We start from the raw sequence: 16,306 nt of genomic DNA, 5'->3' as shown, positions 1-16,306 counted from the left end.
AAATCAAGTAAGAAAAATTCTCTTTTATTCTCCGAAAAAAATATATATATAAAAACAAAAAACTCCGTTATTTTCTTTTCGTTATTTTTTGAATCATCCGAATTCCCAAAACATGTTAAATACTCTACAACAATACTAACTACAATATTATACTACAACATTGTGGTGTAAATGTTATAATGTTATAATGCTATGTGATTTTCTTGATGCTGATCATTCAATCGTTGAAGCTTGAAGCAGTTAGTTGTGTTTTATCTTTTAAAGAGTACATACATATAATTTTAAAATTAAAAAAAAAAAAGAAAAAATATTAAAGAAAGAAAAATAAATAAATAAATTAATAATAAAAAAATTAAAAGAAGAAAAAAAAAATTTAATTAATTTATAAAATCAAAAAATAAGTATAACACATTTGTATATTTTTATTTAATTAAATATACATACATATATATTTATAAAATTTTTAAAGTGAAACAAAAAAAAACGAAAAGTTTTATAAATTTAATTTATAAAAAAAAAATTATTAATTAAATTTTTAAAAATAAATTTCAAGAAAAAATTAATATCTTTTAAATAAAAGAGGCAAAAAAAAATATAAAATAAAATGTTTAGAAAATTAATAATATTTTTTATATTGAGTCTCATTGCAATTATACTAATTGCACCTGCTGCAGAAAATGCAGTTATTTTAACAAAAGTAAGTATAATTTTAATATATTAAAAATAATTGCCGTAATTTATTAATGTTATAATTTGTATTTTTTTTGTTTTTTTTTTCGGAGTAAATTTTTTATTATACTCTATAGTCTCTATATAATAATAATTTATAATGTATGTTCGTATATATATAGTATATGTGTAATTTACATGATTTGTGTGGAATAATTTTCAAATAATATTTCATCATTTTTTTTTGTTAATATTTACGTAAAATTGAATATAATGTATACAACATATATACATTCTTATGTAGGGTAGATTCAAAATGAAAAATGCTTATACTAGCTATTAGTAAGTTTTTGTTTTTTTTTTTTGTTCATTAAAACAATTTCATAAAATACAATATTGTAATTTTGTATATTTTGGAAATTTTATTAAAAAATTTTTTGAGGATAACTAAATTATGAAGTGAAACGTCTTTTACGTATACATACGTTTAAGTACATAGGTTATACAATATACAAAAGATCGTAAATACGTTAAGCTGCAAAAGAAGTAGATGAAAAATAGAAATTTTGAATGGAAATTTTTGAGTTTCTAAGAAAATTTTTTTAAAGTACATAAATGCATATAGAAAATTATATCATATATATTGTTCAAGATTCACATAAGTGAACATATGTATATTATATACGTTACAGCATAATATACATAATTATGTATGTTACGGATTTGTTTTTTTTTTGAAGCCCTTGTTATATTTTAGCGGTTCAGTAACCGGAAATTTTTATATTCTTAATTCTTCTGCATGTTCCGATTATAATTAATGTAAAATAATTAATTTTTTTTTTTACATATTTCTACATAATGTAGAATATACTCGTAATTTATGTAAAATTATATTATTATTATATTATGTGTGTAGTTCATATGCATATTATTGCACTTTTTGAATTAATTAAAATTATTATGTGTATTCTATGTAGGGTATCGCCGACATAATAATACAAGAATATCTATATGAGCATATATAGAATAAATAAGTATATAAAAGTCATTTCTAAATATTCAATGCAATATGTACAGCAAAAATATATAAGAAAAATGAAAACAAAAAACGAAAATAAAAAAATTGTGAACTTATTACTTCACATGGAATTAATTATAAAAGCAGAACGAAATTGAAGAAAACAAAAAGAAATTAAAAAAGAAAAAAAAATTTTATTTAAGAAAAGAGGAAAAAGCATTGAAAATGAATCCATCTTTTCATCCATGCATCCATCGACACATTTTTTTTTTTTTTCACTTTAGCTTAAGTTTTTTATTTTACTTTTATTCTTTTTTATTTTGCGGTTTTTAAAATTTATTATGATTTTCTTTTGTTTTTTTTTTTTTGTTTAACACTATGTGATCATGAGATGTGCCGGATAAAATGAAGTGAAGAGAAAAAGTTGAAGAATTTTTGCTGATTCATTTCTATTTTTATTATTGTTATTATTATTTTTGTTCTTATTTTCGTTTGCTCTTCTTAATATATCAATATGGTGAGATATACCTGTATATATACATATATAGGTATATATATGGATATATATGTAGATATTTATATACATGAAGATTTACATAAATCAATGTCTATATAAATAGCTTCTTAAATTTTCAAAAAAAATCGGTATTACATATATATACATATGTATATATATATATATACTGCTAATGTTATATATGGATATGTACATTGTATATATATTAAAATAAGAAAATTAATAACAAAATCAATATTTAAATTTTAAAACAAGAGGAAAACAAAAACAAAATAAAGGAATAAAAAAAAATATTTCAATGTTCTTCTTTTTTTATGTTCTGTGTTTTTTTTTTTTTTTTTTTTTTTAAATAATTCTCACGTGAATTATTGCACGTAACGCGCATTACTATAAGAATACACGCGTGTGTATTTTGAATTTATAATAATAAAAAATTTAAATCCTCTTAAAAAAATTTTCAAAAAGTTTTCTAAAGTATTTCAAATTTTAGCGTTTACCAATTGCCAAAAGAGAAAAGAATATTTGACATCGCTTTTTAGAGCTTTGATTAAACTAAAACCATAAAGCCGTAATTACTCACATCATTATTTTTGAAATTAACTTGAACGTATTCACTTATACGTTATACCAATTCGTAGTACTTAAGTATTACCAATTGCAATACTATTTATTTAATACGCGCAATTCATAATATTGAATACTTTTAGGCGTTTAATTTAAATATCAATGCAAAGAAGAAAATTATACAGCATAGAGGCTTTTAAATTAAAATTGTTTTTAAATTTCTAATATTAAAGATTTAATTGTATATTCATCCATTGAAATTTTGTTTGATATTTTAAGTCCGAAATAAGTTTTGGTAAAGAAACGATAACAAAATATTGCCTAGTTCATCACATACATATTTCTATCACGAAGTTTATTCACCTTTTGTGAGAAATATTAAGTGCATACTCGTATGTATACCTGAATGCTCATGGTACCCATATTATACATTGTTATGTTATTATGAATATTATAACATTACAGAAATGTTATGATCGATAAAATATTATAAGAATATTAATAATTTTGGGTTAAAAATAATTTTAAATAATTTCACCAAAATATAAAAATAATTTGCAAAAAAATTTTTTTTTTTTAATTTTGCTTATCTTTATATATTAATGTATACATGCACATATGTATATAATAAATAAGTATATGTATGTATATATTATATACAACATATTTATGTTTACTATAATTTTTTTTATAATAAAATATTTTTTCATTTTAAAAATTGCGCGCTATTTTCATTTAACTAAAAGAGAAAAAAAAAAACTATTTTAAAAAGAAAAAGAAAGAAAAATATTAAAAAATAAAAATTTATAACAATAAAATTCTACATTAAAATTTTAGCAAACCATCACTGAATTCAAGATTTTTAAAATGTACATACATACATACAAACATAAAGAAATATACCTTTTTAATGCTAATATTGAGGTATAAATCCGAAATTCGAATAATTTTTAAATATACACATTTGAATACGAAACGATATATATATATATATGTATATAAATACATAAATATAAATACCTACATAATTATAATAACAGTATTAATAATTTAATTTTTTTCTGTTGCTCATTTTCTTTAATTTGTGGGCTCAATTTCTTATTCTCGTCATGTTTAAAAGTAGTCTGCTTTTTTTTTTTTGATTTTTTTTTTGTGTTTTTTTTTTTTGCATAATATGCGTTTAATAATAATTATGTATGATGAAATATTTAAACTATATTGAGAAATGAGTAATATAATTTGTACTATGGCCTATGGAACCATGTACATATTTGTGTGTATATAAAATGTTTGTATAACATTAATAAGAAATTGAGTAAGTTTTGCAAAAAAAAAAAAAAAAATTTTTTTTTCTTTAACGTCGTTTATATAGAACACAGTACGATACGATGTTTACTTATTCTTAACACATTTTTTTTTTGCTTAACTACATACATATATAAAAAAATAAAAATAATTGTTATACTGAAAATTATGTTCCACAAAATAAAAAAGACAAAAATTATCACTCAATATTTTATGAGCATTTATAGTGTTTTTTGAATACGAAACGAAAATTGGTAAAATTGACAGTATTAACCCTTTAGTAACCGTATTGCTTGTATCAAAACTAGAAATTTTTAAAAATTTGTAACAGATTAAAGAAATTAATATTTTGGTACATTTTGTGAAAACAAGATTTTTTGCCAACTACCTCCCACTTCGATGTTATCGCCAATTTTTCTGAATGTTGTTTGAATTCTTTGAAAGAAAAAATCTAGCATTAAATATCTTTCCATTTAACTCCTCTAATTAGTAGTCGAATTCGCTACTAAGGAATGCTCCTTTTATTTCTTGTTCCCATCCTAAAAGTATGCAATAATTATTTGTTACATAATACAGTTTTGATGTAGATACATATATTGTATTAATGGAAATAATTAAAAAAAAAATTTGTTTTCATATATGCAAGGGAAATGTGTCACTTTATAAAAAATTGATATTGTTCGAATGCACTGCCAGTTTGTTGCATTGTTTTAGTGTAAGCACCTGCATTTACGCAGTTCTTAAATTTGTACAAATTTACCTCATATTTTCGAGATTATTCATGAATTTTTTATGTATTTCATTTCATATAGCAAGATGCTCATTGTTCATTCTTAAAATTTTCACAATTACACGTTTTTTAAAATATGAATTAAATTGTAAATAATTATACACTTGATTTGTATAAAAGCATCTATGTAGTGATACTTAATTAATATTTCTATAGATAATAATTATATATTATTAATTAAAATTACATACTTAATGTAATAAGTATATTAACCTATAAAATATTGTCTTATCATACGTATATGTATATAATTATTAAAACGAATGGACACTTCATAAATTTTATTTCATTAATTGTACTCTTAATATTATACTTAAAAAGATAAGATACACGTAATATAAAAATGATTTCAATATAAAGCAAAATTGTGCGTATCATAATAAAATAAATTTGACCTATAATTATAATATAATTAAGTTCATATTATTAAAAAAGAAAAAAAAAATTACTAGTTTTTTATAATCAGTAAATATGAAACATAAGTTCTTCAAATTATGTGATTTCGAAAAAAAAAGAAAAATCTATTTGAAGTTAATATAGCTATATTCATATTTAATGGTCTTGAAAATTCTCGGAATATTTTAATTGTGGTCCTCTAGAATTCTAGATGAATGAAAAATATTTAAAAAAAATACTTTTATTTGTCGAGTTGTTTATTTTAAAAGATTAGAAATTGGTATGTGCTTTATAAATCTATAAACATATTTGTTTTCTGCTTTTAAAAATATTTTTAATTAATAATTAAAGTAATTAATTAATTATTTTTTGTTTATTTTCTAAATAAATGAAAAAATTTGAATAAACAATGTTATACATTGTATTTAATTTTTGAGATTTTATACATACAATAATTTATTATAAAATATTTTGGTTCTAGATTCATGTAGCAAAATTTCAAAATTATTAATGTTTTGAATCCATAATTGAAGAGGTTCTGGATTTATCAGCCTAAAATTATCTATTTTGCAGTTTAATATACAGGCTTAACTTGTATTTACTTTTCAGCTTTCCATATTGAATATTAATTTCTTTGAATAGGTTAATAATTATGGAAATTATAGACATTTAAGTCGATATACAAAAATTTGTCGAAACCAAAAATTTTCAACTTTGGGATTTTGAGGGTTAAATATTCATTTGCGACTCCCAGATGCCAATCATTCGCTAAGGATGATTTGTTTCATAAAATTGTTCCACCTTTTTGTGATTTGTAATGTTGTGGAAATTTTTTACAGTTTTTACACCTAAAATATTAATAAAAATTAATTGGTATATACATATTATGAAATAAAAAAAAAAATTACTTCCAGAAACTTCAAATTTTAGGATATTGCTTACACATCAAACATTGTTTATGGATTTTGTTTGACAAGAATTCGATATTTTTCTATTTTTTCCATCAAATTGAATTCAGATGGATGATGTTTTGCAGACTAAAACTCAGTCAGATTAAAGAAAAACTATGAACAAATTTTGGATATCTAAATATTGTCTAACATGTTCAGTTCATATACACGACTACATAATTTTTACTTGTGCCACTATTGTAAACCTACACTTTCGTTATTATTAGAGTGTATTATATCTTAAAAAAATCTGCATACTTGAACAAACAGTTGAGAGTATAACAGTTATGCACATTTCAAGCCTCATATAGATGTACTTACTTTCAATATTCCCATAAAAAGTAAGTACTTATTGTCTACTTTACTTTCATTCAGCCTTTATAATAATTAAAACAACAAATTAATTTAATACATATATTGAAAATTAATCTTTAATAATTATAGTATAAAAATGCAAGGGCGAATTCGAACCGTATACATAATTTGTCATTTTTAACTGACTAGTTTAGTGTTGCCATAGGTTTGTAAAATCTTATTTTTGTTCCGAACCATACACTATTCTATAAAGTAATAATATTAAAATTATTTCGAAAAATTACTCATTTTTTTTTTAAATTTTTACAAATTTTCTGCTCAATTTTTATTATTCAATTGATTATTTATGAAATATAATTTTATTCTTTATTGTCTTTTGTAATATACGGCACTTTATGTAATAATAATAATTTATTAGCTTCGCATTTGCAATTTCGTATGAACACACATCAAGAATAAATTAATTAAAATTTATAAAAATTTTATGCTCTAATTTTTAATTTTTTTCTCTCTCTTTTTCTTGTTCTATAGTGTACAATCAAAATTTATTAAAATTACGTTTTAAACAATATTATAGGTAATTCATGGCACGATATCATTTTTTACTTAATAAAATTTCTTATCAAATCAAGAAACAGCAAGAAATAATAAAAAAATGTTTTATATAAGTAAATTTTAATGCGTTCAATTTAATTTTATTATCTTATTTTAAAATATTGAATTTTAATTTATGTGAATTTAAATATGATCACTTTAAATAATAATCTTAAATAAAAAAAAAAAAATTTATATTGAAATAATGATGCGAATATATGCGATGACATTAATAGGTCGTTGATTTCACATAAAATAAATTATTTTAAATACATACATACATACATATATCAAATGAAGAATTGATTATAATTTTTTTTTTTCTCCACATATTTTTATTTCTAATTTAAATGTTGTAAAAAAAATTAATATTAAATTATATTGTAAAAGAATCATATATAGTTCAGCTATAAAATAGTAGAGTAAATGTATATAAGTATATAGTATATGTATACGTTCTAGAAACGAAAACATAAAAAATATTTTACGATGGCGGCGATGCTGCTGTACAATGTACTCTATTGTCTCTATATTTATATATATATGTACATATATATATTATTCGAGAATGTGCGTATATAATGATTTTGTAAAATTTCAATAATATTTTTGTCTTAATATATTGAATAATTTGATATAAAATCATTGAATATTCATTAAAGCTGTACGAGTACGAGTATATTATAGTGTAAAAATATAAAAATGAATGAATTTTTTTTTATGATTTTTATATTTTTTTTTTTGTTTTTTTACTATTTTTGCAATTTGTAACAATAATAATAATAATAACTACACATATAGAGTAAGAGAATAAATAAAATATTTTTAATAGTATATTTTTAGACGCAATAATAAATAAATAATATTTTTTTATTTTTAAATTTTATATATTTTTCTTATTGAATTACTTATGTAAATGTAAATTTTTAATTCTATAATTAAATTTAATCAACGTCATTCTTTATTATTTTTATTAAAAGAAAGTATGTATAATGTTTATCAATAACAATAAAAAAAAATTAAATAATTGAAAGTACGTTTATGTTATGACGATGATATATTATATACAAATATTAAAATAAACAACATATACTTAATTCGAATATAAATTTATTTACTATACATAAACGTTCTACATTACTCATATAATTATGCCATTCACATATGCTGTGCTCTTCATTAATAAATTATAGTTAATGCTCTTGAAATTACTTCTCATTTAAAAAATTTAATTATTTAATTATTATATAAAAATATAACAGATAATTACATTATATTTCCCAAAAACATTAAATAAATAAAAATAGAGCGTAATTCTTAATCTATATTTGCATATTAAATGTGAAAGTTTCTCAGAAAATCTTCTGTTCCAAAAATTTTCAATTCTGAAGAAGACGGCTCTATACTCATTCTATATACTCATTATCACTTTTATTTAAGTGAAAAAAAAATTTTTTAAATCGAAAAATTGTTTCCCATTAATTTTTATGTATATATTTGTATATATATATGCATATTTACTTAAATATATTTAATAATACTTAAATTAAAATTCTAAAATAATGATTTGTGGTACAAGAAATTGAGCGATTGTAAATGTTTTTTTCGTGATCATTGGGAAGTCACAAATTCTGTCAATATATGATAATAAATTGTGACAAAAAATATTTTTGGAGATATTTGAAAAAAAAATTCTGAAAAACGCTAAACACGTTTTCTGCCTAAACTAGAAAGAGATGGAAAATTATATTCTTCAAATGTAATTTTCAAATATAAAAGACAAGTTTAATAAAATATCAAAAAATATATACACCAAATTTACTCAATATGTTTTGGAAGGCGGTAAGTCTTAGTCGACATTTAAAAAATTTTTGCTGATATTTTGAGAAAAAAATTAATTTTTTACTTGGAATTTCTCATTTGAAAAGTGAAAAAATTACAGGATAAGAGTGAGATTAAAATTTAAGCTATATATGTAGCTAAATATTGATATTATTTATTGTATGAAAATTTTAATCCTCTCACCTACGACTATATATGCGCGTTAAATATTAAAGATACATTATAGGGACTAAGGTAATTTTCATCTTGCGAAAATTGTAAGAAATACTGCATAATTATGTATACGTACAATATACATACGAGTATACTGTTTATTTAATATAAAAATATTTAATGTAATTATATTTTTTTTTTATTAAAATTTTCACTCAATCATGTAATATTTATTAAAACAGTAATCAATTATCTTTATAAAGTCGATGACGAATTCTCAGACAAAATGATAATAATATTAAAAATAATTGATAATAATAAATTTTTTTATAATTATAAATTTATAATTAATTAATATATATATATATATGTACTTCATTCGTATACTATAGTGAACTCTTATATATGAGCACGTGAAATTTCGTAATCTCTTTTTTTTTCTCATTCTATAAATATACATGTACCGGACATTCATTTATTTTTAATATTAAACGTTATTATGAATATACATTAGGGTAAAAGGTTCTAATTATAACTACCCAGTCTGTATAGAATTAGATTTGCATAAAATCTATTTTAAATTAATTCTATTAAATATAATAAATATAATTATTTAAATTTAATATAATTTATATATTTACATAACAGAATTCAATTTAACATTTTACAGCAAATTCACTTTAATTTCATTTTATACAATAGTTTTAGATGTTATTTATTGATTCTAAATAAATGCCTAACATATAATAGTTGTACTAAACTCACAAATTTTTCATCTTGAAGGCGAATATTATTATTTAAGATGGATGACATTTCAAAAAAATTTAATTAATTATATAAATTTAATATTTTAATTACAAGATTTTTAAAAATTAAATTGCAAAATAATTTTCCTTTCTTTTTTCACAAAGTCATTTTAGAAAATTGATTTTGTGAAAATTACTTTCAAACTGACACGTGTATTAAGTTAAAATAATTTAACTATTATATTTAACACTCATAAAAGTGGTTAAAAAAAGAATGGTTTGCAAAGTAGCAAATTTCCAAATGAAAATCCTTTTTTTTTCTGTAAAAAAATGATGAAAATTTTTTAAAGAGAAAGTAGGTAGTTATTCCCAGGTTACATAAAAATTATTAAAATTCATTTTTTTCCAGCTTTGGCGCTAGCTACAAATGTCAATTTAAACTTAAGATCAAATATTGGGTGTAAAATGTCACTGAAAATCTCTGTTTCAAATATTTAATGTCCACAAGTTAGTGTTGCCAATTCACATTTTTCGAATTTAAATCACATTATATCGAAAACGCGTTGTACGATTCGGCATTATACGAAGGATACCCATTGTATAAGTGTGTTTGTACATCATTTTCTGAATATTATATTAATATGGCATCATTATTGCATAAATTTTGGGATGAAAGCAAAATCGAAAAGAAATTGATGGAATTATGCTGCATTCATAAGGTTAATGTTAAAAGTGTATAAAAGTTTTGTAAACAGACGCACAAATTAACAGATGGACGGGTAGAATGAAGTTAGTTATTTATTTTTATTTTAAATTTTAAAGAAGTAAATATTAAATTAATAAAAAACACAAAAAATCATTAGTGTGTACACCAAACTATTATATTCAAGTGTTATAGTCTTTAAAATGATTATGCAGCAAAATCTATTTATATTTCCTGGAAATAAAAAAAAATTTTCCATTATGAATTGATGTATATAAATGCAAACATGAATTTCACTTTGATTCTTTGAGTATAATTAAACTTTTACTTGGAATTTCTTGTTCGGTTTTTAATTTTTCATCCGAAAAAAAAATTGTAAATACAAATAACTTAAAACTTATATTATCTATATACTAGTATTAAAGTATATAAGTAAATAAAAGATATTAGTACATATATATATGAAAACATGTAAGCATATATAATATGCATAATTATAATTTACCTTTACCTTGAAAAATTTACCAGGTAATTAAATTTTCTTGATCAACTCTTAACACTGTGTGTGTATAGTTTTTTTTTATATACTATATATAGCGTAATTTGAGTACATACATAATGATATATGAGCACCTTTATTTACATTATATCATTATGTTTTATATTATATTATATATACATACATGTATATTATTAATGACTCATTGTATGTTTGAATAGCTCGTTCATTTCTCGAATCGTATTTTGCGAAGAATTCCTTCCATTATCAAGGTGATGACGAAATTTTAATGTTTTGTTATATCACATATAACTACTATGAAGATCATTCCTTAAAAATTATATATGTATAATATAGGAGTTTGTCCTACAATTTCAAGGTTATATCACATAACATATTAGAAAATTGTATCATTATATCTCTTTTTTTTTCTTGTATGATTGTATTTGGACAAATTATCTTCTTATTAGTCTCTTCTATATATGCCAATATGGAAGTCAATTGTAATACTGTTATATTTATAATAAGGGACCTTATATGTAATAAAAAAATAAATCATTCTTTGATAACATTATCGTATACAATACCTATATTGCGTCAGTAAACTTGTAGATATTTATCACATAATTTTATTGCTATAGTTGTAAAAATTATTGTAGAAAAGAACCGGAAATACATTTTACTAGATACTGAATAAGTATGTATTTAGAAAATCATCAAAATAATAATATTTGTTTTTCTATTTAAATAAATACTATGTAAATAAATTGTATATAGAGTACTCGTATATACAAAAATACAAAGCTTTTTAATTCCTAGGAATGTTAAAATGCGTAGAAAGTGTAAAATTATTAAATTATTATTGTAGAGAAATTTAAGAGTTTTGTTTACTTTAATAGTAAATTTCTTACAATTTTGTAATCATAATCAAATATTACTTTAGGTTTAGGTGGTGCCATGGTTCTTTTGAATTTGATGTTTTTATAATTAATCATACTATGGTGGTGCTATACTTATGATTAATTTTTGTTGATTTTTTAAAATTTTGATATCTCAATAAATTTTTTACATTTATTTCAATAATTTTTGTATTTTATATACTAGTATTTACTTTCCCATTCTTTTTAATGCGTTTATTTTAGTAAAAATCATTGCTTGGCGAAAAGTTTAAAATATCCAAATTTAAATTAATTTGGCCAATTTTCTTAAAAAATTTCGAATTAAATGCAAGTTATTCTAATTTATATTTCAAGTTATTGCTCTAATATTCTGTAAGTAATTAAAAATTTTTTGTTAATTTCAATCAAAATTAAAAATTCGCACTTAGTGTTGTAATACTAAAATAATTGATGATAAAGTTTCTCGAACATTTTTCGAAATAAAGTTGAGCATAGCTTTCCTTAAATTTTGCAGTTCCTTTTAGAATGTTAATAATTTCTTAAAAATTTCTTATGCCTATTTCTATATTAATTTTTTAATTTCTCATTATGTATTTTGTGATTGATTTTTCACTGCGGAATTAAATATGACGCGACACTCTATAGATCTTAATTGAAGATTATTAAAAAATAGTTACTTTATAAAAAATTATAAAAAAAAGAGACCTAATTTTTTTTTTTCGTTTGAATAAATTACTAGGATTTTGCGTCTTTTTTTCTAATCAGAATTTTAGGAATTAAATGAAAAATTTCTTTTATTACATTAGAATTCACTATATTTCCAATTAATTTAGTATTAGTATTTAAAAAAAAATTATTGCGATTAAATTTTAATTTGATATATTTTTATATAATTACAGAGAGACGCTGAAGATAGTTCTGAAGAAACTGACAGAATATGTGAAACATTTCAAACACCATGTGGTTGGGCAGTTTATAAACCATTCAAAAGGAAAATTGAATATTTCATGAGAAATGCGTAAGTAAACATAAAAATATTTTTTATTAACCTTAATTAATATTATTTGAATTGCATATTATTAATATTATCACATTACCTAGTGAATGTCCTAGTTCTTTTTCGCCCTTTATTGTAATAAATTATGTAATTTAAAACATTGAGTCCTTTAACTCATATTTACAAAAAATTGTCAGATCAAATACGCAGCGATGTAGATTCTGTGGCCGAGGCACAGATTTGACTCCACTTAACGTCCTATTTAGGTGTGATGACTTGGCCCGCTCTAGATATAAATTTCTCGGGGTTTTGAACTTACATTCTCATGTTTGGAATTGCAATTGTTGTACATGACGGACCTGTTAAAATTTATCGGAAGCCTGAATCTTAATTTTTAAATGATCTGGCGAGGGGATGCACAAAAGGCCTGTATGGTCAAGGTGCAAGATTAAATTCGCCCCATACATAACATAATATAATTTAAAACATTTTGTAGGAAAAATTTGATGGGTGGTGAATTTGTTGAAAAAAAAAAAAATTCTGCAATTATAAAATAGTTTGAGTTGAATAGTACATATATGAGTTGCGAGTCTCCTGTTTACTAAGATAGTATAAATTGAATGGAAGTGCGACTTAATAATTTGTTTTAAACTCTCTTTGTAAATCTTGCCATTTCTGAAAAAGAAAACCAAAACAATAAAAACACCATGAATAATTTAGAAAAATGATCTAATAATTTTAATATAAGGATGATGCAATTTTCTCTCAAAAATTTCAAAGCTAAACCCAAAAATTTCTGATCAACTTACGTATTATTCCTTATACGTATATTTTTTCTTTTAATACTGCCCATAAATTCTTTTAATATTCATTAATAAACGTACACGAAAAAAAAAAACAACAAAATTTTGGACAGGTATATTATAATTGATGCCAAATTTATAAAACAAAAATGTGACAGAATCTCCTTAAAAAAAAAAAAATTATTATTAATATTGAAAAATTATTGGAAAAAGTCAAAAATAAAAAATTTATTTTTATTGATTGATCCTTTGGCATTTTCACAGAATTGTTTCAAAAAATACGCATTATTTGCTGTCACAAATAATGTAATAAATATGACACTTAGTCTACATATGTGACATTTTACTCTATTTTAGTAGATGCAGAATATTTGTATATATATATATATGTATGTACATAATGAAGAATAATCACACCTGTCTGTTATAAATTTAAAAAATTTTCCATTTATTGAATTTACTATTTTTATTTTGTTATTTCATAATTATTGACGTAAAAGTGTTATTTTTAATTACCTAAAATTTAAAAAAAAAAAAAAAAACGAAATATTTGACAAAATGATAATTTATAAATATCTTACCTATGTATATGGAAAAATCTCGAACTTTTAATTAATTTTTCAATATTCCATAATTTTTTTTCTAAAACACTTCAAATTTAAAGAAAATTGCAATATCTATCTCTTTCCAACATATTTATTATATATACTTGTAATAAATTTGCTTCTTAATAATTTTATTTTTGAATAAAGTCATTTCAGAATTTTAATTCACCATGTACAATAGGTCCCTCATGAAAATATTGGTCTTGAAGCACATGTCTCTTAAGTGTAATCGGTTTAATACTCTATAATCATTAACTAAATAGATGGCTCATTGATTAAATACTATAATTGGCAATAATATTTATTTTTAATATTGGCAATAATTATTAGTTTTCGTATCTTTCGGCCTTTTCTTCAATATTTAATATCGCTGGCAAAACTGTGATATCACGTAAGTGCAAATATTTCCAAAAGTACTTTACCAATTTTCTGTTTAGGAAATGTCAAACAATCCATCTTTTAAATTAACGAAACAGTAAAAACTAATAAATAATTACATATTCTTTAAATACTTTTCATATTTTCATAAATTTAAAAGATGGATTGTTTGACATTTCCTAAACAGAAAATTGGTAAAGTACTTTTGGAAATATTTGCACTTACGTGGTATCACAGTTTTGCCAGCGATATGTTCTTAATGAAGGTACCATTGACTGGCAACAGTAAAATTGAATGAAAGACTATATTTATTTTATTCTTTATTCTTTGGTAACTTTCCGATAGACTAACTTAATTAATACAATTACATGTATCATATATATATATACTCGTATATTAAAATATATTGAGAGAAAAGTGGTGAATAAGGTATTGTGCCGTTAAACAACAAGAGAATTCTCATTTTTATTCTTTTGATAAATTATTTTCAGTTCTTGTGTTATACTTATTATACTTAATTTTGCTTCTTAATACACGAAAATGATATTGTTGTAAATCAATACAATATGAACACTAAATTTCACCAAAATTACATATTTTAATTTTAATTTTTTTTATAAATAAACAAATAAATATTAATATATAAATTTTTTTTTTCATATTATTTTAGATGTAAATGTTCACCTGGTTTAAAATGTATTAGAACTGATGATGATGCTTCTGTTAGTGCATTCGTATATAAATGCCGAAATAAAACAACAAGTTCAACTGTTGCCCCAGATATAAATACAGGAACAACAATAACAACGACACTTTCACCCGAAAAAGATATTTCATAACCATAATAAATCAATATTGTATTTTATTAATTAAGCGTAAACCTATACCTATAATATATTAAATTAATATAATATATTATATATATACGTAATAATTATATAGAATTAAAAAAAAAAATTAATTGACGATTTAATGACCAATAATACCATTTAATTTTCATGACCAATAATACCATTAAAAGAACGCAAGAAAATAGAGATACTTAATTTTTAAGTCATAAGTTTTAAATTATATTATACCAAAATTTTATTTATATTTATTTTATATTATAATATTATTTTAAATAATATATAACAATTATAATAATATAAATATAATTATTATTAATAATATATTAATAATTAAAAATTATTTAAATTATATTTATATATTCATATATTTCTTTTTTTTTTTATATATAAAATTTAAAAATATTAAAAATTTTTATTTTAATAGAGACGAAAAAACTAAAAAAAAAATGGTGTGAATGAAATTTAAGAAAGATTTTTTGATTATGTTTTTTTTTTTGTTTCTTTTAAATGTACAGATATAATTAAATTAAAAATTTATAAAAAAAAAATAATAATAATTAAATTGTTTAATTATATAATGTAATTATTTTTAATTTCTTTTGTATTGTAATATTTAATTTTGAGACAATTAATAATTAAAAAACAAAGTATTTAATAAAATATTATTTAAATTTATTTTAGGAAAATATATATATATACATAGAACAATAGA

At 21.0% G+C, this 16,306-nt stretch overlaps 1 protein-coding gene across 1 annotated transcript; it reads left to right on the top strand.

Moving 5' to 3' along the window:
- Nucleotides 1–433: 433 nt before the first annotated feature.
- On the top strand, nt 434–15,790 carry LOC129612277 (uncharacterized). Its single transcript, XM_055525832.1, has 3 exons — nt 434–697; nt 12,860–12,978; nt 15,414–15,790. The coding sequence occupies exons 1-3, from the start codon at nt 605–607 to the stop codon at nt 15,580–15,582; spliced, it is 381 nt and encodes a 126-aa protein (XP_055381807.1). The 5' UTR covers nt 434–604; the 3' UTR covers nt 15,583–15,790.
- The last annotated feature ends 516 nt before the right edge of the window (nt 15,791–16,306 follow it).

Source organism: Condylostylus longicornis, unplaced genomic scaffold, assembly GCF_029603195.1.
Source record: "Condylostylus longicornis isolate FDR11 unplaced genomic scaffold, ASM2960319v2 ptg000064l, whole genome shotgun sequence".
In the NCBI taxonomy this organism is placed as follows: Eukaryota; Metazoa; Arthropoda; class Insecta; order Diptera; family Dolichopodidae; genus Condylostylus; species Condylostylus longicornis.
This window is presented reverse-complemented; position numbering and strand designations above follow the sequence as displayed.